The following is a 23,785-nucleotide window of genomic DNA, read 5'->3' as shown; positions in this document are numbered from 1 at the left end:
TCACGCCTGGAATCCCAGCACTTTGAGAGGCCAAGGCAGGAGGATTGCTAGAGCCCAGGAGTTCAAGACCAGTCTGGGCAACATAGGGAGAGTCCCATCTCTAGAAAAAAAAAAAAAATTAAAATAGATTAAATAAATAAAAAAACAAAAAGTGGGGACAATTTTAGGACTTATCTAGCTTTGAAGAGTCCTTCAAAGGGGTGACAGATTTGGCCTCACACTAGTTATTTGGATGTGACCTGGAAAAACAGAGTAGCTGCCTAAGTTCTGAGGACTTAGGAGCCTCAAGACTGACCCTTTCTCAGAACTGGCCCTTCTTACTGTCTTTAAGGATCCAACACAAAGAGTTAAAAGGCAGAGTAAAAACCCATAGCAGATCAATTTAGGAGAAGCACAGGATTGTACCAAGATGTTAAAAAAAATTTCCATGTATCTGCTTTGGAAAAGAGAACTTTTCCTACTGTTGTGAATAAAAACGTTTAGTGTCAACAAAACGTTAAACAAACTTAGCAATTAGCAAAACTGAACCCACTGATACGAATGTAGTAGTCAATGGGGCTTGAACTTGTAATACCAGCATTTGCTGATTTTGAGATGCACATTTTAGCAACTCTGAAATCAAAGCGTATCTTACAATCCATGCATCGTTGTTTTTTTTTTTTTTTTTAAGATGGGGTCTCGCTCTGTCACCCAGGCTGGAGTGCAGTGGCAGGATCACAGTTCGCTGTAACCTTGAACTACTGTGCCCAAGTGATCCTCCCACTTCAGCCTCCCAGGTAGCTGGGACTACTACGTGCCAGTAGTGGCTGACTACGTGCCACCAAGTCTGGCTAACTTTTTCTGTAGAGGTGAGGTCTTGCTATGTTGCCTAGGTTGGTCGTCAGACTCCTGGCTTCAGGTGATCCTCCCACCTCAGCTTCCGTAAGAGTTGCAATTAAAGGTTTGAGCCACCACACCCAGCCACAATCCATGCATCTTGTATTTGATGAAATATAGTAGACAGTGTTCACTGAGTGTCCATCACATGATATGGGCATGGGCTTGATATCTCATACACACTTTTTTATTTATCCCCATGACTATGCCATGAAGCAATTATTATTGCTACTTAAAAATGAGAAACCTAGACTTAGTTTTTCTAAGACTAGAAAGAATTGGAATAGTATACTGCAATATGGCAGAAACATGTGATTACACAGACCCTCTCCCTCTGTTATCCCCTTTTAGCTACTATTCTGTTACTTTGTGTTTTGTTTGCAAATATAAGCGTATTTAAGCAACAGTCAGCCAGAAGACTCTGAGTAACACAATTATTTAAATAAGCAATATAATAAATGACACCCAGAAATAATTATTGTTGATTATGCAGCAGCTACTGAGCTAGGACACATATTCCATTTATTTTTTATTTATTTATTTTTGAGACGAAATTTCACTCTTGTCGCCCAGGCTGGAGTACCACGTGGCGCAATCTCAGCTCACTGCAACCTCTGCCTCCTGGGTTCAGGTGATTCTCCTGCCTCAGCTTCCCAAGTACCTGGATTACAGGTGCCTGCCACCATGCCTGGCTAATTTTTTATATTTTTAGTAGAGATGGGGTTTCGCCATGTTGGCCAGGCTGGTCTCGAACTAATAACCTCAGGTAATCTGCCCGCCTTGGCCTCCCAAAGTGCTGGGATTATAGGCGTGAGCCACCGCACCTGGCCCACATATTCCATTTAATCATGACTATTATCAGCCCTATTTTATTTTATTTTATTTTATTTTATTTTATTTTATTTTGAGACAGAGTCTCGCTGTGTCACCCAGGCTAGAGTGCAGAGGTGTGATCTCAGCTCACTGCAACCTCTGCCTCCAAGGTTCGAGTGATTCTCTTGCCTCAGCCTCCCGAGTAGTTGGGATTAAAGGTACATGCCATCACACCCAACTATTTTTTGTATTTTTAGTAGAGACAGGGTTTCGCCACATTGGCCAGGCTGGTCTCAAACTCTTGACCTCTAGTAATCCACCTGCCTCAGCCTCCCAAAGTGCTGAGATTACAGAAATGAGCCACCGTGTCTGGCCAGCATCATTTTAAAGGTGAAGAATTTGAGGCTTAGATTAGTTTAAGTAATTATTTTTTGTCCTATAAAAGTGGTGAAGCTAAGACTCAAACCCCCCATGTCTGACACTTAAGGCAAGGCTCTTCGACAGCAGCCCTCCTGCCAGTCACAAACTAGAAACTCAAGCCCTAGGTGAACACAAACATGGGCTGGAAGACAAAGGGAATGTGATGTGTCAGATGAAAAGAATGAGAAGGAGGCCAGGAGTGATGGCTCATGCCTGTAGTCCCAGCTACTTGGGAGGCTGAGGTGGGAGGATTGCTTGAGCCCAGGAGGTGGAGGCCGCAGTGAACCATGTCTGCACCACTGCACTCCAGTCTGGGTAACAAAGTGCGACCCTGTCTCAAAAAACAAAACAAGCTGGGTGTGGTGTCTCTCACCTGTAATCCCAGCACTTTGGGAGACTGAGGCAGGTGGATCACTTGAGGTCAGGAGTTTGAGACCAGCCTGGCCAACTGGTGAAACCCCGTCTCTACTAAAAATGCAAAAATTAGCTGGGCGTGTTGGCATGTGCTTGTAGTCCCAGCTATATTTGAGAGGCTGAGGAAGGAGGATCGCTTAAACCCAGCAGGCAGAGGTTGCAGTGAGCCAAGATCATGCCACTGTACTCCAGCCTGGGTGACGGAGTGAGACTCTGTCTCAAAACAAACAAACAAGAAAAAACAAACAAAAAAAAATGAGAAGAACTGGCAGGGGAAGTCAGAGATACTTCTGTAGATTTCGGAAAGTGGGGAACATGCAGTGCTGGTGATGGGGGATACCGGGGTGAAGGTGAAATCCAATGAAATCAGTCAGAAAGGACCTTGGTCCTCAGTAACGAGCAGTGTGGCAGTGACTTAGATGAGGTTAGGAACAGGAACTTGGGGGACATGGAAGGAGTGGGCAGGATTCCAGGGTGACAGGGCAGAGGGCAACTCGATCTGGGAAAGGTGAACCTCAGAGAACTCAAGACATATCTCTAAGACTGAAGAATTATTCAGATTTATTTCACAAGCTGGTTATGCCTCTGAGATGTGCCCATGTACTCAGACTGTGGTGAAGGAGGGAAGGACGACATGGCTGACCGGCATGAGGGGCGCTGCATGCATTATTTCCTTTAATCCTTCACCAACCCTATGAGGAAGACACCACACATATCCCTAGTTAACAGATGAGAAGGAAGCCCAGAGAAAGGAGACAATTTGCCAAAAGTTACACGGGCGTGAGGAGTGGAGCCAAGATTCTGTCTGACTCTAAGAGCCTAAACTAATTTCTCGTGACAGGATCGCGTCAGTGGTTGCCTCTGCTGAAAGAGGCTGACTTGAAAGAGGCACAAGGGGGTCTCTGGAGGGAGAGATGTGTTCTGTGTTCTGATTGAGAGTGACACCAGTGTGCACATCTGATAAACTTACCAATCTATACACTTAAAAGGTATGCATTTTATTTTATTGTATTTTTTATTTTTGAGAGAGTCTCACTTTGTTGCCCAGGCTGGAGTGCAGTGGCGCAATCTCGGCTCACTGAAACCTCCTCCTCCTGGGTTCAAGTGATTCTCTTGCCTCAGCCTCATGAGTAGCTGGGATTACAGGCATGGGCCACCATGCCAGGCTAATTTTTGCATTCTCAGTAGAGACGGGGTTTCACCATGTTGGCCAGGCTGGTGTCAAACTCCTGACCTCAAGTGGTCCATCCGCCTCAGTCTCCCAAAGTGCTGAAATTACAGGCGTAAGCCACCACAGCTGGCCAAAAGCTGTGCATTTAAAAAATGTCCTTCTTCCTCTTTAGGCTATAAACCCCATGAAGGTCTAACATAATGCCTAGCACATGGTAGTGGTCAGTGAATAGTGAGTGAACTAGGAACTGTGCACTGTTATCGCTGTATTACTGAGGGCATCAGAGCCTGGCACAGAAGAAGAATCCCTGCAAAGGAAGGACACAGAGCAGAAAAGGGTTCTGTGCTGAGACCCTGAGAAGCTGCCCTCTCAGGCCACCGCTTCACAGCAAAGTGGTCATCTTGCTCCTCCCAGTCATGCCCAGTGGTGGGCAGTGGCTCATTGACCCTATCATTTTCTGTTAACAGAGAAGCTACAACTCTGCAAAAGTGAGACATAGCACTGCATACAAAACAATGCCGTTTATCCCATATGACTCTCCTGAACTCCACTGGAAAGGAACTACATTTTTTTTTTCTTTTGAGTCAGTCTTGCTCTGTTGCACAAGCTGGAGCGCAGTGGCGTGATCTTGGTTCACGGCAACCTCCACCTCCTGGGTTCAAGCAATTCTCCTGCCTCAGCCTCCCTAGTAGCTGGGATTGTGGGCATGTGTTACCAGGCCGTGCTAATTTTTGTATTTTTTAGTAGAGATGGGGTTTCGCCATGTTGGCCAGGCTGGTCTCGAACTCCTGACCTCAGGTGATCCGCCTGCCTCAGCCTCCCAAAGTGCTGGGATTACAGGCATGAGCCACCACGCCCGGTTATAACTACATATTTTTAAAACATCACTTCAGGATCTATGTCTTAGGGAAAAAAAAAATCACAGAAGGCATTTTCTCATTTGTGTGAATAGTTACTTCACAATTTGCTTCTTTAGTTCCCAAATTATCTTAGCCAAATTAATTAGGAACCTGGCCCCTCTTGGTTCAGGGGGAAAAGTCCATGAAATAGACAGTTATGTTGCCATCAGAGGGAAAGACCAAAAAGCAGGATTTTGACATTTTTTTCCTTGCTATGAAAAATAAGAAATTTTGAAAGAGGAAAAAAAGGACATCATGGCCACTAATTCTTTATTCTGACTCAGATGGTTCTGTTTCTATGTAAATATGCAAAGAAACAGATAAACAGAGAAAAAAGGCCCCGTTAAGTCCACATCCATCAATTCATCACGGCAGGAAACAAGAAAAGAAGCCAGGAGGCTTGAAATCCCTCTGAGACTTGGCACAGGGTAGCATGAAAACTTGAACACTGTTTCTCACAGGATTTAATTATTCCCATAAGAAAAAATAAACTTTCCAGAAAAGAGCAAGGATATCTTTTGTTCCTGATTTGTAAGTAGGGCTCAAATTCCTTCAGAGCTTGAAGGCTGAATGGTTTGCTCTGATGAGTGTTTGATTAAACTACCAAAAGTGAGGATTTGGGATTTTTCACTTGGATGACCCTGCTAGATCTAGTCCTGACCTAAGTGAGCAGCTGATGCCAAGAATGAAAATTATTTATTTGATCTTCTCCAAAACAACCCAGGTGAACACGTGACCACTCCAACAAGAATACAAATTCTCTCTGCGGAAGACACGAAAGGTCACACATCTATGAGCAGTTTGCCAGGGATTTCAGGGTTTAATAGAATATGTCATCTGTTGGGCTCCACCTCATGGGTTTGCATTTTTTGAAATAATACAATAGGAAGCATGTGGGTGTTGGGGGAGATAAATCGGATTTGAATCTAACTCTGACATTTACAAGCTGGGTGACCTTGGGAAATGGATAAGCTGGGTCTCGGTTTCCTCATTTGTAAAGTAAGGCGAACACTACCCACCCAGCTTCAGCAGTTGTTGGAACAGTGAGAGATCATAGGGACACAATGCTAGTGGTCACTAAGTGTATTTCCTGAGCCTTTCTTTGGAAGTATCAGTTCATTGAATCATTTAGTAAATTTGCTTCCAGCACGTACTAAAAGCCAAGAATTGTGCTAGGTATTGAGAATATAGTAGTTAAGACAGACAAGGGCTCTACATTTAGACAGCCGTTGAGAACAGATGGACAAGTAACATATAAATACATATAATCATATTCTAAAAAATATGATGGAGACAATAAGACAGGTGTTACAGACTGAACGTTTGAGTATTCCCAGAATTCATACATTGAGGTTGGGCATGATGGCTTAAGCCTGTAATCTCAACTTTATGGAGATTTTGGTATCCTGAGGTGGGCAGATCACTTGAGGTCAGGAGTTCAAGACCAACCTAGGCAACATGACGAAACTCCATCTCTACAAAAAGTATAAAAATTAGCCAGGCATGGTGGCATGATGTGCCTGTGGTCCAAGCTACGTTGAAGGCTGACAGGAGGATCGCTTGAGCTCAGGAGGTGGAGGCTGCAGTGAGCCATGTTCAGGCCACTGCACTCCAGACTGGGTGACAAGGTGAAACTCTTTCTTTAAAAAAAAAAAAATTCCATGGCCAGGCATGGTGGCTCATACCTATAATCCCAGCACTTTGGGAGGCTGGGGCAGGTGAATCACTTGAGGTCAGGAGTTTGAGACCAGCCTGACCAACATGGTGAAACCCCATCTCTAATAAAAATACAAAAAAATTAGCTGGATGTGGTGGTACACACCTGTAATCCCAGCTACTTGGGAGGCTGAGGCAGGAGAATCACTTGAACTCGGGAGGCAGAGGTTGCAGTGAGCTGAGATCGGGCCATTACACTTCAGCCTGGGCAACAAGAGCGAACCTCCATCTCAAAAAAAAAGAAAAAAAAAAAATTCATACATTGAAATTCTAACCCCCAGTGTGATGGTATTAGAAGGTGGGGCCTTGGAAGGTAATTAGGTCATGAAGGTTGAGCCCAAATGAATGAGATTAGTGCCTTTATAAGCAGAGACTAGAGAACTTGCTCTTGCTCTCTCTGTACTATATCATTGTTGAAAGAGTTATTAAGAAGTTATTTTAGGCAGATAGAGAGGAAAAGGGGTCCTAGGGAAGTTTTTGTTTTTAAAGCAGCTCTTAGAGCCAGGCCAGCAACCTTTAATATGCAAATGGAGGCCATTAGAAACTGGGTCCATCCAAACATGGCGATTCCCTGGCCTTCTTGCCCTTGCCCCACATGTTCCTGGCAACATGGCCGCCCCCACCTATTCCAGCGTGTGCAGAACATCAGGGTGCCCTGCATTTGCATATTAAAAGGCTAGGGTGGGAGGGCAAGCTTTTTCGGGCTACGTGAATGACATGCCTCGTCAAACCAATCCCCTGAGCCCTGTGCAAATCAGACACCACCTCCGCCAGCCTACTTATAAAACTGGCTGGTATCCATGGCACCTGGGGTCTCCTCTTTCGGCTTTGGAGCCCCCCTCCCTCTGTCTCTGTACGGGGGAGCATCTATCTTCGGCCTCCTCCCATCTTTCTTGCCTATTAGACTCTCTACTTCTTAAAACCACTCCACGTGTGTCCATGTCGTTTTTTCCAATTTGACTAGAGACAAAGAACCTGGTGTTCCTCCACTCATTGGAGCCATATCATCATTGTTGGGATATAGCAAGATGACCAACTGCAAACCAGAAGGCAGACCCTTACCAAACACTGGGCCTGCCAGCACCTTCATCTTGGACTTCCCAAACAAATGTTTGTCATTTAAGCCATCAATTCTAATCAGCAGCCTAAAATGACTAAGACCACATGGTGATATGAGGAGAAGTGATTGGAGAAAGATGGGAGGAATATCACAGGGTATTCAAGGAAGGTTTCTCTGAAAAATTAACATTTAATCTGAGACTTGAAGGACAACAATGGAACCAGCTATTCAGCCCTAGGCAGGAGAAAACCCAGTGTCTGGGAGGAACAGACAGAAGGCCAGGGAAGGAGATAAAGGTATGATAAGTAGGGCCCGGATTATAGACTTCGTAGACTACAGAAAACATCTGAGTTTATTCCTATTGTGATGGGGAGCCATTAGAGTATTTTGAGTGCCTGAGTCACTTAATTAGATTTTCTTGAGAGGCAGACATAGGCATAATCATGATGTATTACGGAAATGTAAAAATTCTCCCTGACTAAAGCAGAGGATGTCTTCTAGAGGATCATGTAAAATAAGGTTATCATAGATAGTATTGTCCAGAAATGGGTTTAGACTTGATGTGATTAAAATAAAAAGATTATATCATTCAAGGTTGTGACATGAAACCAACGTTAACGTTTACACAATATTCATTATACTGTAACCTACAGAATAGCTTGGGGGTTGGGCATGGTGGTTTACGCCTGTAATCTCAGCACTTTGGGAGGCCAAGGTGGGCAGACCACTTGAGGTCAGGAGTTTGAGACAAGCCTGGCCAACATGGTGAAACCCTGTCTCTACTAAAAATACAAAATGAGGCATGGTGGCACATGCCTGTAGTCCCAGCTACTTGGGAGGCTCAAGCAGAAGAATCGCTTGAATCCGGGAGGTGGAGGTTGAAGTGAGCCAAGATTGTACCACTGCACTCCAGCTTGGGCAACAGAGTGAGACTCTGTCTAAAAAAAGGGGAAAAAAAATAGCCTGGGGAAGGAACTGGCTTCCCTTTCAAAGTAGCAGCAAAGAGATAAGAGACAGATTTTTTTCCTCCTGGAATGATTTCTTCCTCTAGGATATGAGTATCTGGATGCTGACATTAAATGAGCTCCTGTAGCGAAAGAGCCTTGCACGGCTCAGGGTCAGGTACATAGAAGAGACAGTTCCTTCTCTCGTTTGCTCCTTTGCCCTTTGCATTGAAAGGAAACCAGAAGCCCTGGATATAAAATTCTTCAAGGATGAGTGAAAAGTCATCAAAGGAAAAATGCAGGAAACAACTTCTTGATGTAAATGCATTGCATGGGTTGATGAAACTTTTGATGATTTCCATATTTCATGCTCCATTCTAGAATTGTAGTGCCAAACAAAAGTCCTCCAAGCCTGACGTTTACAGATTTTATTTTTTAAGTAAAAGAACTTTCAAAATAAGAGTAGCTCAAATTCAAAGACGCTTGGTCAAGCCTAGCCAACATGGTGAAACCCCGTCTCTACTAAAAATACACAAAATTAGCCAGGCATGATGGCACGCCTGTAATCCCAGCTACTCGGGAGGCTGAGGCAGGAGAATCGCTTGAACCCAGGATGTGGAGGTTGCAGTGAGCCGAGATCCCGCCACTGCACGCCAGCTGGGCGACGAGAGTGAAACTCCATCTCAAAAAAAAAAAAAAGTAGTCATAGCAAAAGTGTGAAAATCTCACTGGATGGAGTGGCCACAAAGACCCAGATACAGGGCTCTGCCCCCATTCAAAACCTGGGGAAAATGAGAACCCTGACTAAAGGGAGAGCCTGACATTCAGTGCAGGAAGCGACACTGAGGCACTTTACACTATCCTAGGTCAGCTCTGGACAGTCAGAGATGCCAAAAGGAGGCATGTGGTCAGAATGTTGGACAATTTCCACCACTCAGACCTAGCAGGTTAATCAGTGCCCAAGTGGGCGGATCCTTCCCACAGGGCACCCCAGGACCCTCTTGATGACTACACACCCCAAACTCTGCAGTTTTCTGAGTTGAAGATAGCAGCAATGACAGCTTGCTGGGAACAAGCCTTTACGAATAGATTATACAAATGGCTTCTTTGTAAGTGAAATTATTCTATGACAAATGGTAAAATAGGAAATAATTGAGTCAGTATTTTCGGTAAGAAAATAATGTACAAAATAATTTCTAATGAATATAAGCAGCTAAACTATACAGAAGGACATGGTATTTGCTATCATTGTAATTTAACCAACAAACACTAATACTAAAAATGTATATCTCTGTATAGTCATGCACTGCATAATGATGTTTCAGTCAACTATGAACTGCATATGTGATGGTGGTCCCATCATCTTTTTTTTTTTTTTTGAGACAGTCTCGCTCTGTCACCCAGGCTGGAATGCAATGGTGCAATCTTGGCTCACTACAACCTCTGCCTCCTGGGTTCATGTGATTCTTCTGCCTCAGTCTCTTGAGTAGCTGGGACTATAGGCACCCACCAGCATGCTTGACTAATTTTTGTATTTTTAGTAGATAGGGTTTCAGCATGTTGACCAGGTAGATCTCAATCTCCTGACCTTGGGTGATCTTCCCACCTCAGCCTCCCAGAGTGCTGGGATTACAGGCATGAGCCACTGAGCCTGGCCTCCCATCATCTTATAAGATTGTAATAAAGCTAAAAAATTCAGCTGGGCGTGGTGGCTCACCCTTGTAATCCCAGCACTTTGGGAGGCCGAGGCGGGCGGATCACGAGGTCAAGAAATCGAAACTATCTTGGCCAAAATGGTGAAGCCCTGTCTCTACTAAAAATACAAAAATTAGCTGGGCATGGTGGTGCGTGCCTGTAGTCCCAGCTACTTGGGAGACTGAGGCAGGAGAATTGCTTGAACCTGGGAAGTGGAGGTTGCAATGAGCGGAGATCGCACCATTGCACTCCAGCCTGGGCAACAAAGCCAGACTCTGTCTCAAAAAAAAAAAAAAAAACAACAACAAAGAATGCTTTAAAAAAAAAATTCCCATTGCCCAGTGACATCACAGTTGTCATAATATTATAGCTCAATTCATTATTTTTTCTATGTTTAGACACACAGATACCATTGTGTTACAATTGCCTACAGTATTCGGTACAGTAACATGCTGTACAGTGTTTATAGCCTAGGAGCAATAGGCTATATCTAGGTATGTGGTAGGCTATACCACCCAGGTTTGTGTAAGTACACTCCATGATGGTCACACAATGACAAAATCGCCTTAAAACCCATTTCACAGAACATAACCCTGTCATTAAGTGGTGTATGACTTTATATCAATTCCAATACAGTTTGGCCAAAAGCATCTTCTTAGAAGGGTTTTAGGGCTATATCTTAACAACAACACTGATAAAGATTCCTTTTGCATGTTTCTCTTAAATGATAAAATGTTATGTTAAACAATTTAAACAAGCTTTTTTTTTCCTCCTGCCAGGTTTGTCAGAGTTTTCAATATGCTAATGTGCTTTGTAAATTTCTAAGAGGGGGATAAAGTATGTGGCAGTTTAAAACTGCTTTGATCAGAGAACCTCAGGACAGATGTTTTGCTGGACCAGGGAGCTGTGTAACAATACAGTGATGGAAAGGCTGCTCTAATGAACTCTGTAAAGCTCTATAACATAAGAACACCACTGTGTACCTCTGAAGAAACTAAACATATAAACCATATGAAGTATTAGCTTATGAAATTGAAAAAAATATATCAGGTAAAACATCGATCAGGGTATATACGTTAAAGAGTTAGTTAATGAGTTGACAATGCCCAGAACGGTTATTTATGTATGTACCTCAACAAAGATAAACTAAATCAATTAATTTCACTGTACACTTGGCTAAGCAAAACAAGGTCTTTAGTTGCAATGTAAATAAATTCATTGCTTTCCTCAAAAGAAATGCTCTTTAAGCCAAAGCATCATGCGAGTGAGTGCACACTCAGAACTGAAGCATTGTGCCAAAAAAAATTTATACTAGGTACTTTATTGTGGAAATAAAATACAAAATCCTTCCCCAGCCAAGAGTTCCATTAGAAAATGAAAAATTCAGCCTTGGCATGGACACAAATGCTTGCTTTTTTATGATCCTGGCCAACATTCCTACTCTGAGTTGCTTTGGTGCTGTGGCTGCTGCAGTCCTGGGAAGGTAGAAGGGCTCTGCCATGCACCGCCTTAGCAAGCAGGGCTTCCATGGCTGCCCCAGAGCACAGGACCCCAGGGCCTGTGCCTCCCCGACATGAGTGAGGTGTTCAAATCAAAAGGTGGAAGCAGCCCCTAATCATACCAGCGCTGATTACCTGGGCAAGCAGTAAATGTGCCCTTTGCTTCCTTGAGCCATTTTCTGTTGCCCACTTATTTTTTCCAGCATGCAAACCAATGCCAAAGAGCTCATGCTGGAAATCAGAGAGGTGGTGATCCCAATCATGCTTATTGCTACTCTAGGAAAAGGCTGATGGAAGAGGATGAAAGTATTGAATAAATGAACAGGGGAATGATCTTTAGCTTTTAAGCCTTCTGCATCCTCTTATGGTTTCGGATAATCAAGACAGAAATACCCTTTTGTGAAACATTTCACAGACAATAGAACAAAGCTGTGCTATATAAAGGTATTTCAAAGCAGAAAACCTCAACATCCTCTTAAATAAAAACAATGTAAATAGTATATATACACACACAAGAAGTCTAGAAGAATATAAATCAAAATGTTAATGGCTAGGTTTTTTAGGATGCCAATTACACACTTCAAATAAAGCTGCTTAAAAAATGTTAACAGTAGTCATCTCTGAGTTAGGGAAGATTAGAAGTAATTTTAATTTTTTTCCTGCTTGCATATATTTTCCAAATTTTCTTGACTGTATATGTGTCTTTTTTTCTTCTTTTTTTTTTTTTTTGAGACAGTCTTGCACTCTGTCACCCAGGTTGGGGTACATTGGTGCGATCTCAGCCCACTGCAACCTCTGCCTCCCAGGCTCAAGCAATTCTCCTGCCTCAGCCTCCCGATCAGCTGGGACTACAGGAATGAGCCACTACGCCTGGCTAATTTTTTGTATCTTTAGTAGAGACCAGGTTTCACCATGTTGGTCAGGCTGGTCTTGAACTCCTGACCTAAAGTGATCCACCCGCCTCAGCCTCCCAAGATGCTGGAATTACAGGCATGAGCCACCATACCTGGCACGTATATGTATCATTTTAGTACTAAAAAATATGTAAAAGTTATTTTCAAAAATCTTCCATAATTCATTCATTAATGAATTGTTGTTTGTGTAGCTCTTTGTACTTTATCAAGGTTTCCACACATTTAATCCATAAAACAACGGGAAATAGTATGATTGTCATTTCAGAGAGGAGAAAACAGACTCTGAGATGCTATAAAACTTGTTCAAAGTCAACGAGCTAGTAACTAACAGGACCAAGATCTAGATCTCCAGATCTCTGCCAAAGTTCATGGTTTTTGTTTTCTTTTTCTCAATATTGGCTATGTCGTATGGTCTATTATGTGCTACCGGATACATAAACCCCACAGGAATACACCTTAAATAGAATAGAAGCATTGGAGTTCTTACACAAAGATTTAAGCAAGGGGAAATATATAATTTTTCAAATTCAGTATTGGTTGAGGGGAAACATGTAAAACACCAGGGGAGGTTTGGAGACCAAACCTCCAAACACCAGAGAGGTAGGAAAACTTGCTCTCCTGGTTCCTATATCATATGTGCTTGGCTTCATTTTAACCCCATTCAGAAAGGGAAAAGGAAATTTGACAAAAATGAAGCCAAAACGCTTAGGGAGAAAAAGTACACATGGCACCAAATAATGAAATTAAGCTAGAGGTATTTAGACACTGCTAAATGTTGTTTTGTTGTTGTTGTTGTTGTTGTTGTTTTGTTTTGTTTTAGAGACAGAGTCTCGCTTTGTCACCCAGGCTGGAGTGCAGTGGTGCGATCTTGGCTCACTACAACCTCTGCCTCCTGGGTTCAAGCGATTCTCCTGCCTCAGCCTCCTGAGTAGCTGGGATTACAGGTGTGTGCCACCACGCCCAGCTAATTTTTGTATTTTTAGTAGGGATAGGGTTTCGCCATGGTGGCCAGGCTAGTCTTGAACTCCTGACCTCAAGTGATTTGTCTGCCTTGGCCTCTGAATGTGCTGGAATTACAGGTGTGAGCCACCGCGCCCGGCTAGACACTTCTAAATGTTTATTAGGGGAGAGGGAAGACCCGGGGAAAGGTTAAAGACTTTGGAGAACAAGAAAGAGAGGGCAGAAATAGAAAAGGACACAAAATAAGATGGGTTTGGATCCCTAGTAAGAATCATGGCCAATTTAGCATGAAGAAGCCAAGACAGATATAAAAGAGGGTGAGAAAGACCCGTTAGTACCTTCATTCCTGCTGCGGCTGCAGGGCCACTGGGGTCTACAGCCTGGATGTGGCATGGCTTACTTCCTCGCACCACAAAACCCCAGCCAACCGCGTCACCAACAATCTAGAGAGGAAAACCACAATTAGCAAGCAGCCGACTGTCTCCGGCAATTTGCTTATTCTTCTGAGGGAGAGAAAACCAGCCCAGGATTAAGTATACACTGTGACATATTTTCCTCCGTTTCTCTCTTCCCTGCCAGGGAACACTGCTTCTATCACAAACCCGGGCATCTCCCTGTAGAAAAGGTGGTAAAAAAAAATCTAACCTGTTTGGCAGAAAGAAGATGCTCCCATGAGGGCATGATTCAATAAACAACTGGAAGATTTTCTCTTTCTTAGGCTGTTATACAATTTAATGTCAGACTCCAATAGAAGGTTTAGAAAAAGTCGTAACGTGGTTGAAATGTCTCTCCAGATACAATTTCTGCTCTAAGTTTGTTCTTTTCCCCAGTATCCAAATGATACACTCTTGATCCTGCAATGTCATTGAAGTCTAGCATAATTATTGAAATTACTAATGGTGGGAAATAAAGAGACCTGGCTTTTTTTTTTTTTTTTGAGACAGAGTCTTGCTCTGTCACCCAAGCTGGAGTGCAGTAGTGCAATCTCAGCTCACTGCAACCCCGCCTCCCGGGTTCAAGCGATTCTCCTGCCTCAGCCTCCTAAGTAACTGGGATTACAGGCATGCAACACCATGCCTGGCTAATTTTGTGTATTTTTAGTAGACACAGGGTTTCACCATGATGGTCAGGCTGGTCTCGAACTCCTGAGCTCAGGTGATCCACCCGCCTCAGCCTCCAAAGTGCTGGGATTACAGGCGTGAGCCACCACGCCCAGCCTAGCCTTGGCTTTCTAAAAACACAATATTCTCCACCAAGGGGGGAAAAGAAGTGAAAAAGTACATAAAGTTCACAATGTACAAGTAGACTCTAATCCAAAAGTTGTTTGGAATTAGAGAAGGCCTTTTCTATAGAAATCGTTATTAGAGCTGGCAGTTTAATTCCCTGGACAGCTCCTAGCCACATCTTTCACACATATCCCAACCAAAACACAGCTGAAACACATTCACAATCAATTACTAACAATGTTGGCATTTAAATTAAAAATCAAAAATAAATACTTTCAAAATACAATCTACCCTCTCTTGAATGCTGGAGACTGAGGAAAAACAGGGGGGCAAATGAAAATTTTTGTGGAAATGCTCAAGATTTTCAGGCACTTCCGTTACTTTACAGTTTGCTGTTATTTGTATATTATACTCAATTTCACTTCCGAAGGTGGAGTTTATCTTTTCCTCTGGTACAGACATGTTGTCAGCGCCTTTCTCCTATTAACTCCTCAGCATTCAGAATGTGAAGTAGCCCTCAGCAAATGTTTGCAGCATGACTGAGTGTGGATAGAATTCTCCCCGAACCTGAGGCAATGCCACTAAAGTTAGAAGATGAAGGAGGAGAAGTGTTTTGAAGAGGGTATGAACATGAATTTGAGGAGATTGACCGAAGTAGACACAGGAAGGGGAGTGGGTGCGGTGATGCTGAGAGGAGCACTTTCATTCCATTTGAAGAAATCCAATGTAGGCATTAGGAACCTAAAGGACCTCCAAGAAGGGGCAGGTGGTCCGGAGCTGCTCACAGCAAGTCAGAGGCTCGTGTACCTCAAGGCATGCACACATTGTCGAAGCACCCTGCCTACGGTAGAAAAATTTATCCCACAGTTTCCTTTCTCTACCTTAACACTCCCCTAATGTTTTAAATAATTTCTAGAATTAATTATAATGCAGAAGGGATTATTGGCATCATTTGCACTTCCATTTGCCATAAAATCTAATAATAATTTAAATGACTAATGGTGGGAAATAAAATCTAAAATTATTAGATTTTAAGGTAAATGCAAGTGCAAATGATGCCAATCTTAAAATTTGCAATTAAATTAGAATAAGTGCATAACGGAAATCTTTTCTTTAACAAAGAACACGTCAAAAAATTTTTAAATGGTATATTAATAATAAAGCATGTGAAGTCCTAATGCACCTTAGTGCCTTGAGGTCAAGAAAGCCTAGTATCATAATTATGCTAAAAACAAAAAGAAAATTAGAAAAATAGTTTTCATTTCAGTCTATAAGCTACGCATTGACACATGGACACGGTGCAGAAAAATGGGCAGCACGGGAGAAAAAGGCCAGACCATCAGCCTACCGTGAATGTCTTCCTTGCATACGGAGCCCCGGGAGTAAGGAGTTCCTCAGAGGTGACAGGTCTCTTCAGCACTGTCAGACAAACACAATGTCAAGACATAAGCACTTCCAAGTCCTCTATCCATGCATTCAGCAGCTATTTATTGATATCTCGTAGGTGACCATCAGTGAGAAAAAGTGGCAAAGATCCCTGCCTCACAGTTTATATTTTAGCTGAATGGAGACAGAAAATAGCAGCAAACATAAATAACCCTAAACCTACCTTACAAAGCTAAGGAAAAAAAGAAAGGGAAGGAAAGCAAGAGTGCCAGGGGTGGGGATAAGGGGGCAGGTCAATTTTTTTTTTTTTTTTTAAGACGGAGTTTCGCCCTTGTCACCCAGGATGGAGTGCAATGATGCGATCTCGGCTCACCGCAACCTCCGCCTCCTGGGTTCAAGCAATTCTCCCGCCTCAGCCTCCTGAGTAGCTGGGATTACAGGCACCCAACACCACATCTGGCTAATTTTTGTATTTTTAATAGAGACAGGGTTTCACCATGTTGGCCAGGCTGGTCTTGAACTCGTGACCTCAGGCAATCTGCCCGCCTCAGCCTCCCAAAGTGCTGGGATTACACGCATGAGCCGCCCGGCCTCACTTCCTTCTTAACACCTAGGACTGCATGTACCCACTGCTTTCTGCCCTGAGTAATAATGCTAGTGAACTTTTCTGAGTACTCAACATATGCTAGAGAGGCACCATGTGAGGTGAATATATTAACTCACTGAATCATCACAAGAATGAATGAGTTAGGATCATTGTTATCCCCATTTTATAACTGCAAAAACAACCTTAGAAAAGTTAAATTGATTGTGTCCAAGGTCCCAGAGCGAATGGGTGGCAGAAGTAGAATCAAACTCAGGCATTAGACACCAGCACCCACACTCTCAGCTACTGTGCCACACTAACTCTGGGCCATGCTGTCCTGCAAGCAAAAGAAAGGGTCTAGAAGCTCAGGAAGATAGTGGCATGCTGTCCTCCTGAGACACCCGTTCACATCAGCTCACTGCTGTTGCCCACCAAGATGGCAGACAGCAGCCAATTCCTGACTTGCGGCTGCCTAAAACCCACCGATAATGAACCCCCCCATCCATCCTGCGCTCACTAAGAACTGGAGAGGGGCTGTCGTATCCTCCCCAAGTAGCCAGGGGGTCAGGGGACAGAGACCATTCTAATCCAGCTCTGCAGACATTGTGAACTTGAAGTGCCACAGAGAAACAGAAAAGGCCCCAGCCAAGGGGCCTAACCTGGTGAAGTGGCATCCTCCGATCCCCTTTGCTAGTGACAGTCAGAGGTCAGGTACCAGTCCTGGAAAGAGTGTGCAGCAGACAAGGAAAGGCAGCGTGGGGCAAGGCCTGATGATCTACCAGGCAGCTGGACCTTGCCCACTGGTTACATGAACGGCCTTCTGGCCTGAGAAGCACCCTCTCAGTGAAAGGCAATCCAGTGCTTCTTGTTGAGGTGACAGGTTGCTGATCTTATCACCTTTGCTTTCAGAAATCTCATAAAAGCAAAAATTAATTTATGTTCGCCAAACAAGAGGGAGTAGGTCAAATATCAAGATGGAAACAGAATCTCTCAGCAGATGGATGGGAGGTAAGAAAAGTGGTCAGTATTTGAGGACTGAGATCTTTTTTATTCCCTGTGAGATAACTCTCTCTCCACTCCCCATAAACCCTCAGGGGGCTTATGAATTTGGATACATGAATCACACTGTACTATTTGGCAGCAGAGCTGACCATTCATTTTAATGCAGTTCTCTTTATTATGTTGACAAATATAGAAACTTTGAGGCCTAGGGAAAACTTTTTTCTTTTCATATCCTTGGAAGCTTATTTGCTTATCACAATGATACTGATAACATCAATATCTTTAGTACTGTTTTTTTGTGTCTGGCTTAGGGCATTTATATACAGTACTAAAAAAACATATCCTGGTGTATTTCAGATAATTAATTTTTAAATGCATCACTGTGAAGGCCTGATCATCTGCTTGAGAAAAAAAATCACAGATGAACTCACTGGGTCTTGGGAATCCTCTTAAGAGTGAGAGAGAAGCTTGTCAAACTATGGGTAAGAAGTGGGATTTACAAACCACAACTCAGTCCTGACAGCTCTTGTCCTTGGGGACCCACGAAAGGAAACGAGACCTTTTTCTTCTGCCTGCATAACAGTAAACGCTTCCCTTTGACCCAGAGGCAAGGAGAAAGAGGAAACAATACTAACCTACCTCAGGGAACATGGATTTTGTTGCTAATTTCAATAATTAACACTTTTTTCATACTCCATCATAAGCAATCAAAAACATGTAAAATGGTTATGGCACCACTGACCCTTTTATTGAAACTGAGATCTTTTGCTTTTAACTTTGAGGATGCCTGTCAGATTTCTATTAAGGGTTCAAACATCCCATTTCTAAGAATTCAGTTCTCCTTTTTCATTCTACTTTAGCAGCAAGCTCCAGTAATTGAAAAACCCAGTACTCAACGACTCTTCAGCCAGGACAGTGTGGAAGCAAGCTTCTTCATTCACTTACAGGTTACATTTATTCCTGCTGCTAACACTCCAGAAGGCAGCAAAAAAAGAAAAAAAGTTAGATCAGGAAAAAGAGCCACCTTCCTAGATAATACCATTAGATGACAGAGTTTTCTCTCAAAGCCTTTTGAACCGCATCAATTAGTCCTAATTCTTACTAACATGAAATGTTTTGTTTTTTTCTCCAAAGAGGTGGTGTTTTCATTGAGTTGGGGGTTATGACCTGTCATCTTTGTATCCCCAAGATCTGATGATGAGGAAACAACATGAACAAAAGGAACAAAGCCTCTTCCTCGAAGGTGACAAACTGAACTGGGGGTGGACAGTGCCTTAAACAAATGGGTTTGAGAGTGTTCTCTGGCGGTTACTGTAGTGATGGACCACACATCCTCATCCTGGCAAGTGAGGACATTAGGTGGGTAAGGGATGGTGAGAAAGGGTAGTTTCAATGGATTACCAGTTCCTGGGTGGTTGATGAACTGATTGGGTGGAGGAAGGATTGTTTCTAAGTACATGTTCACCAACAATTTTGTGCCTAGATTTTTTTCCTGGAATATAAAGGCCATGGAGGTTGATGAGCAGATTTTGAAACCACAAGCCACCCAGGGTCAATTCCAGGGATACCTGGGCTTGCACACATCCATGCTCCTTCTGTAAGGGTGTTGGGCCCCAACAGATCTTTGCATCGGCTGCATTCTGGGGAAGTGCTGTTTCCCCTGCTGTGAACACTGTCACACACTGCCCAAAACCCCCTTCAGGGCTCAGGGACTTCTCCCAGCTCCGAGAGTGCTAATGGCGACAGCCCTCAGCTGTCTTGGAGACCATCTCTCTGAAGACACCTGCTTTGCCCAAGGTCATGCCCTCCTCCCAGGGGCAGCCAATACCTAATAAGTGGCCAACATGTAGATCTAAAGGCCCAGCCCTCTCAACACAACTCCAGGCAACTTGGAAGGGCCATCCCAGCTCCAGAGGTCTTACTGGGTCAATGATAGCCTTCATTGAGACTGGGCTACAACCCAATTTCTCCTTCAGCCCAATTCTTCCTTCCCTTCCATTCAATACGTGTGGACCCCAAGAGCATGCTCTAACTTATTAGAACCCACACACTAGTCTCCCGCTATCTCAGATTCTGCTTCCCAGGGACCTGCCCAAGTCCCCACAGTCTTAGGAGCGGGGCCACCTTTCGGGCACTCACCGGACTTAGGGTTGCAGAGCACAGGGGGGCTGCTGCTGAGGGTGGGGCTGCTGCTGAAGTAGCCGCTGCTGCCACAGCTGCTCATGCTGCTTCTCCTCACTGCAGACACGATCTTGATCTCCTTGCTGGGGCTCACTGTGTAGGCCAGAGAACACACACAGTCACCAAGGGGGTGGTCTCGGCTCGCTAGAGTACATAGGCTTTCAACTGCAAGGTCCAGAGGTGCCAGGAGAAAGCACACTGGTCTTAGTGGCAGAAAAACAAGAACTTGAGTTGCAGCTCTGCCACTTACTTTATATTATATATATATATATTTTTTTTTTTGAGATGGAGTCTTGCCCTGTTGCACAGGCTGGAGTACGTGACACAACCTGGGCTCACTGCAACCTCTGCCTCCTGGGTTCATGCGATTCTCTTGCCTCAGCCTCCTGAGTAGCTGGGACCATAGGTGTCCGCCGCCATGCCCGGCTAAATTTTGTACTTTTAGTAGAGATTTGTTCTCTGTCACTCCCTGATAACGGGTGGATAACCAGTCACTTTTTTGTGGTTACCGGTGTAAATGCCCACAGAAATAATCTTCTTATTCATCTTTGAAATGGATAGCTTTTCAAAGTTGTGATTTACAAAACTGAATAATTAAATGATATATAAAAACTACTTGTAAGGCCGGGCACGGTGGTTCACGCCTGTAATCCCAGCACTTTGGGATGCCAAGGCAGGAGAATCACGAGGTCAGGAGTTTGAGACCAGCCTGGCCAACATAGTGAAACCCCATCTCTACTAAAAACACAAAAATGAGCCAGGCATGGTGACACGTGCCTGTAGTCCCAGCTACTTGGGAGGCTGAGGCAGGAGAGTCTCTTGAACCCGGGAGACAGAAGTTGTGGTGAGCCAAGATTGCACCACTGCACTCTAGCCTGGGCAACAGAGTGAGACTCTGTCTAAACAAATAAACAAATAAAAACTTGTATTTATTTATTTATTTTTAAATTTTTTAGACAGACGAGGTCTTGCTATATTGCTCAGCCTAGTCTCAAACTCCTGATCTCAAGTGATTCTCCCACCTCAGCCTCCCAAGTAGCTGAGATTACAGGTGTGTGCCACCATGCCAGGCAAGAATGGCTTGTAAATGAAAAGTAAATGAGGTATGAGTGAGAGCCTAGAGGCCTTCTATAATTCAAATACATAATTTTATAAAACAGAGTCCTGGCATCTAAGTTGGCTGTGCAAGAAAAACTTAGGGTTTCGGAATTTTTTTCATGCTTCTTGGTTATGAATAAGTAAAAATTCTACGCTCTGATAGAGAACAGAATTTCACAAAGGTGAGTCATGGCTCCACTATTTCTCAAAAGACAAACACTTGAGCTCCAATAAACGCCGGGATGGCATACCTGACATAAAGCTGGTAGATTTCCGATTGTCATGGCTCTGCTTCCTCAGGCAGAAGGGACTGTCATGAGTTTCCTGGGAGGAGGGGGACTTTTCATTGAGCAGCTCCATCAGTCTTCGCCTCCGCCGGAAGTTCATTCTGAACTGGTAGAGAAGATTGCTGTCCACAAATGGGTGCTTGTTGGATACTGGGGAGAAAAAAAAAAACAACCAATGAGGACTATCTGGCATCCTGGCCACTGAGCGCTACAGCCAAAGGACTGCAGGCAACAGTGGCAAAAGTCTCAAGAAAGACTTCTCTTCCACAGATGCCACATGAGCTGCCACCCATCCGCCCATGGTCCCAAGTTCTTTCCACGTGGCATGCACTTTAAAAATTTGCTAACCAATTCCTCTGGGGAACTTTGCCTGACCTTGCTTTCAATCTGAGTTCTATTCTTCCTAGTGTTCTCCTGGCTCCTGTGCTGCTTCCACCAAAGCACTGATAACACTGCACCCTCACTGTCTGCCCCTTCTCTTTCCCTCTAAACTCTAAGCTTGTTGGGGCAGTGATCATGGCTTCACTTACTCATGTGTCCCCAGTGCCCAGCAGAGAGCTTGTCTCATAGCCACACTCGATTCTTTTTTTTTTTTTGAGATGGTGTCTCGCTCTGTCACCCAGGCTGGAGTGCAATGGCATGATCTCGGCTCACTGCAACCTCCGCCTCCCAGGTTCAAGCGATTCTCCTGTCTCAGCCTCCCGAGTAGCTGGGATTACAGGTGCCCACCACCACACCTGGCTAATTTTTGTATTTTCGTAGAGACGGGGTTGCACCATGTTGGCCAGGCTGGTCTCGAACTCCTGACCTCAACTGATCCACTCTCCTCAGCCTCCCAAAGTGCTGGGATTACAGGTGTGAGCCACCACGCCCAGCCCCTCAATTCATTTTTAAAAACTTTTTATTTTGAGGCCAGGTGCAGTGGCTCACGCTTGTAATCCCAGCACTTTGGGAAGCCAGGATGGATGGATCACTTGAGGTCAGGAGTGTGACACCAGCCTGGCCAACATGGTGAATCCTCGTCTCTACTAAAAATACAAAAATTAGCCAGGTGTGGTGGCATACACCTGTAATCCCAGCTATTTGGGAGGCTGAGGCATAAGAATCACTTGAACCCAGGAGGCAGACATTGCAGTTAGCTGAGATTGCACCACTGCACTCCAGCCCGGGCAACAGGGCAAGACTCTGTCTCGGAAAAAACCAAAATAACTTCTTATTTTGAAATAATTATAGACTTACAGAGAGTTGCAAAGAAAATACAGAGACCACACACTGTATGATTCCATTCATATGGAATGTCCAAAACAGAGACACTTCTAGAGACAGAAGTATACTGGTGGTTGCCAGGGGCTGGAGGGGGGCCTTGGGGTTGGTTTGGGAGGGGTATTAGCTACAGCACACAATTTCTTTTTGAGGTGATAAAAATGTTCTAAAATTGCCTGTTGTGATGATTGCAAAACTCTGTAAATATGCTAAGAACGAAAACTGCACAGTTCAGAGAAGGACTGTGTGGTAGATAGAGCTCCCTCTCCCCTCTCCCCTCTCCCCTCTCCCCTCTCCCCTCCCCCCTCCCCCCTCTCCCCTCTCCCCTCTCCCCTCTCCCCTCTTTCCACGGTCTCCCTCTGATGCCGAGACGAAGCTGGACGGTGCTGCTGCCATCTCAGCTCACTGCAACCTCCCTGCCTGATTCTCCTGCCTCAGCCTGCCGAGTGCCTGCGATTGCAGGCGTGCGCCGCCACGCCTGACTGGTTTTCGTATTTTTTTGGTGGAGACGGGGTTTCGATGTGTCGGCTGGGCTGGTCTCCAGCTCCTAACCGCGAGTGATCCGCCGGCCTCGGCCTCCCGAGGTGCCGGGATTGCAGACGGAGTCTCGTTAACTCAGTGCTCAATGGCGCCCAGGCTGGAGTGCAGTGGCGTGATCTCGGCTCGCTACAACCACCTCCCAGCCGCCTGCCTTGGCCTCCCAAAGTGCCGAGATTGCAGCCTCTGCCTGGCAGCCACCCCGTCTGGGAAGTGAGGAGCATCTCCACCTGACTGCCCATCGTCTGGGATGTGAGGAGCCCCTCTGCCTGGCTGCCCAGTCTGGAAAGTGAGGAGCATCTCTGCCCGGCCGCCATCCCATCTAGGAAGTGAGGAGCGCCTCTTCCCGGCCGCCATCACATCTGGGAAGTGAGGAGCGTCTCTGCCCGGCCGCCCATCATCTGAGATGTGGGGAGCACCTCTGCCCTGCCGCCCCGTCCGGGATGTGAGGAGTGTCTCTGCCCGGCCGCCCTGTCTGAGAAGTGAGGAGACCCTCTGCCTGGCAACCGCCCCGTCTGAGAAGTGAGGAGCCCCTCCGCCCGGCAGCCACCCCGTCTGAGAAGTGAGGAGCGTCCTCCCTCCTCGTCTGGGAGGGAGGTGGGGGGGTCAGCCCCCCGCCCGGCCAGCCGCCCCGTCCGGGAGGTGAGGGGCACCTCTGCCCGGCCGCCCCTACCGGGAAGTGAGGAGCCCCTCTGCCCGGCCAGCCGCCCCGTCCGGGAGGCGAGGGGTGCCTCTGCCCGGCCGCCCCTACTGGGAAGTGAGGAGCCCCTCTGCCCGGCCAGCCGCCCCGTCCGGGAGGGAGGTGGGGGGGTCAGCCCCCCTCCCGGCCAGCCGCCCC

At 45.1% G+C, this 23,785-nt stretch overlaps 1 protein-coding gene across 1 annotated transcript in view; it reads right to left on the bottom strand.

The window, feature by feature from the left end:
- Positions 1–23,785, bottom strand: part of DEPTOR (DEP domain containing MTOR interacting protein) — a 182,746-nt gene that overhangs the window by 30,644 nt on the left and 128,317 nt on the right. Inside the window, exons 5-8 of the mRNA XM_519926.8 lie at positions 21,112–21,297; positions 19,721–19,855; positions 15,956–16,026; positions 13,720–13,824 (exon numbers count right to left, since the gene is read on the bottom strand). Coding sequence (XP_519926.3) covers positions 13,720–13,824; positions 15,956–16,026; positions 19,721–19,855; positions 21,112–21,297 — 497 coding nt within the window. The remainder of the gene's footprint in view (positions 1–13,719; positions 13,825–15,955; positions 16,027–19,720; positions 19,856–21,111; positions 21,298–23,785) is intronic.

Source organism: Pan troglodytes, chromosome 7, assembly GCF_028858775.2.
Source record: "Pan troglodytes isolate AG18354 chromosome 7, NHGRI_mPanTro3-v2.0_pri, whole genome shotgun sequence".
Classification (NCBI taxonomy): domain Eukaryota; kingdom Metazoa; phylum Chordata; class Mammalia; order Primates; family Hominidae; genus Pan; species Pan troglodytes.
Note: the sequence above shows the minus strand (reverse complement) of the source record. Positions and strands in the feature narration are given on the sequence as shown.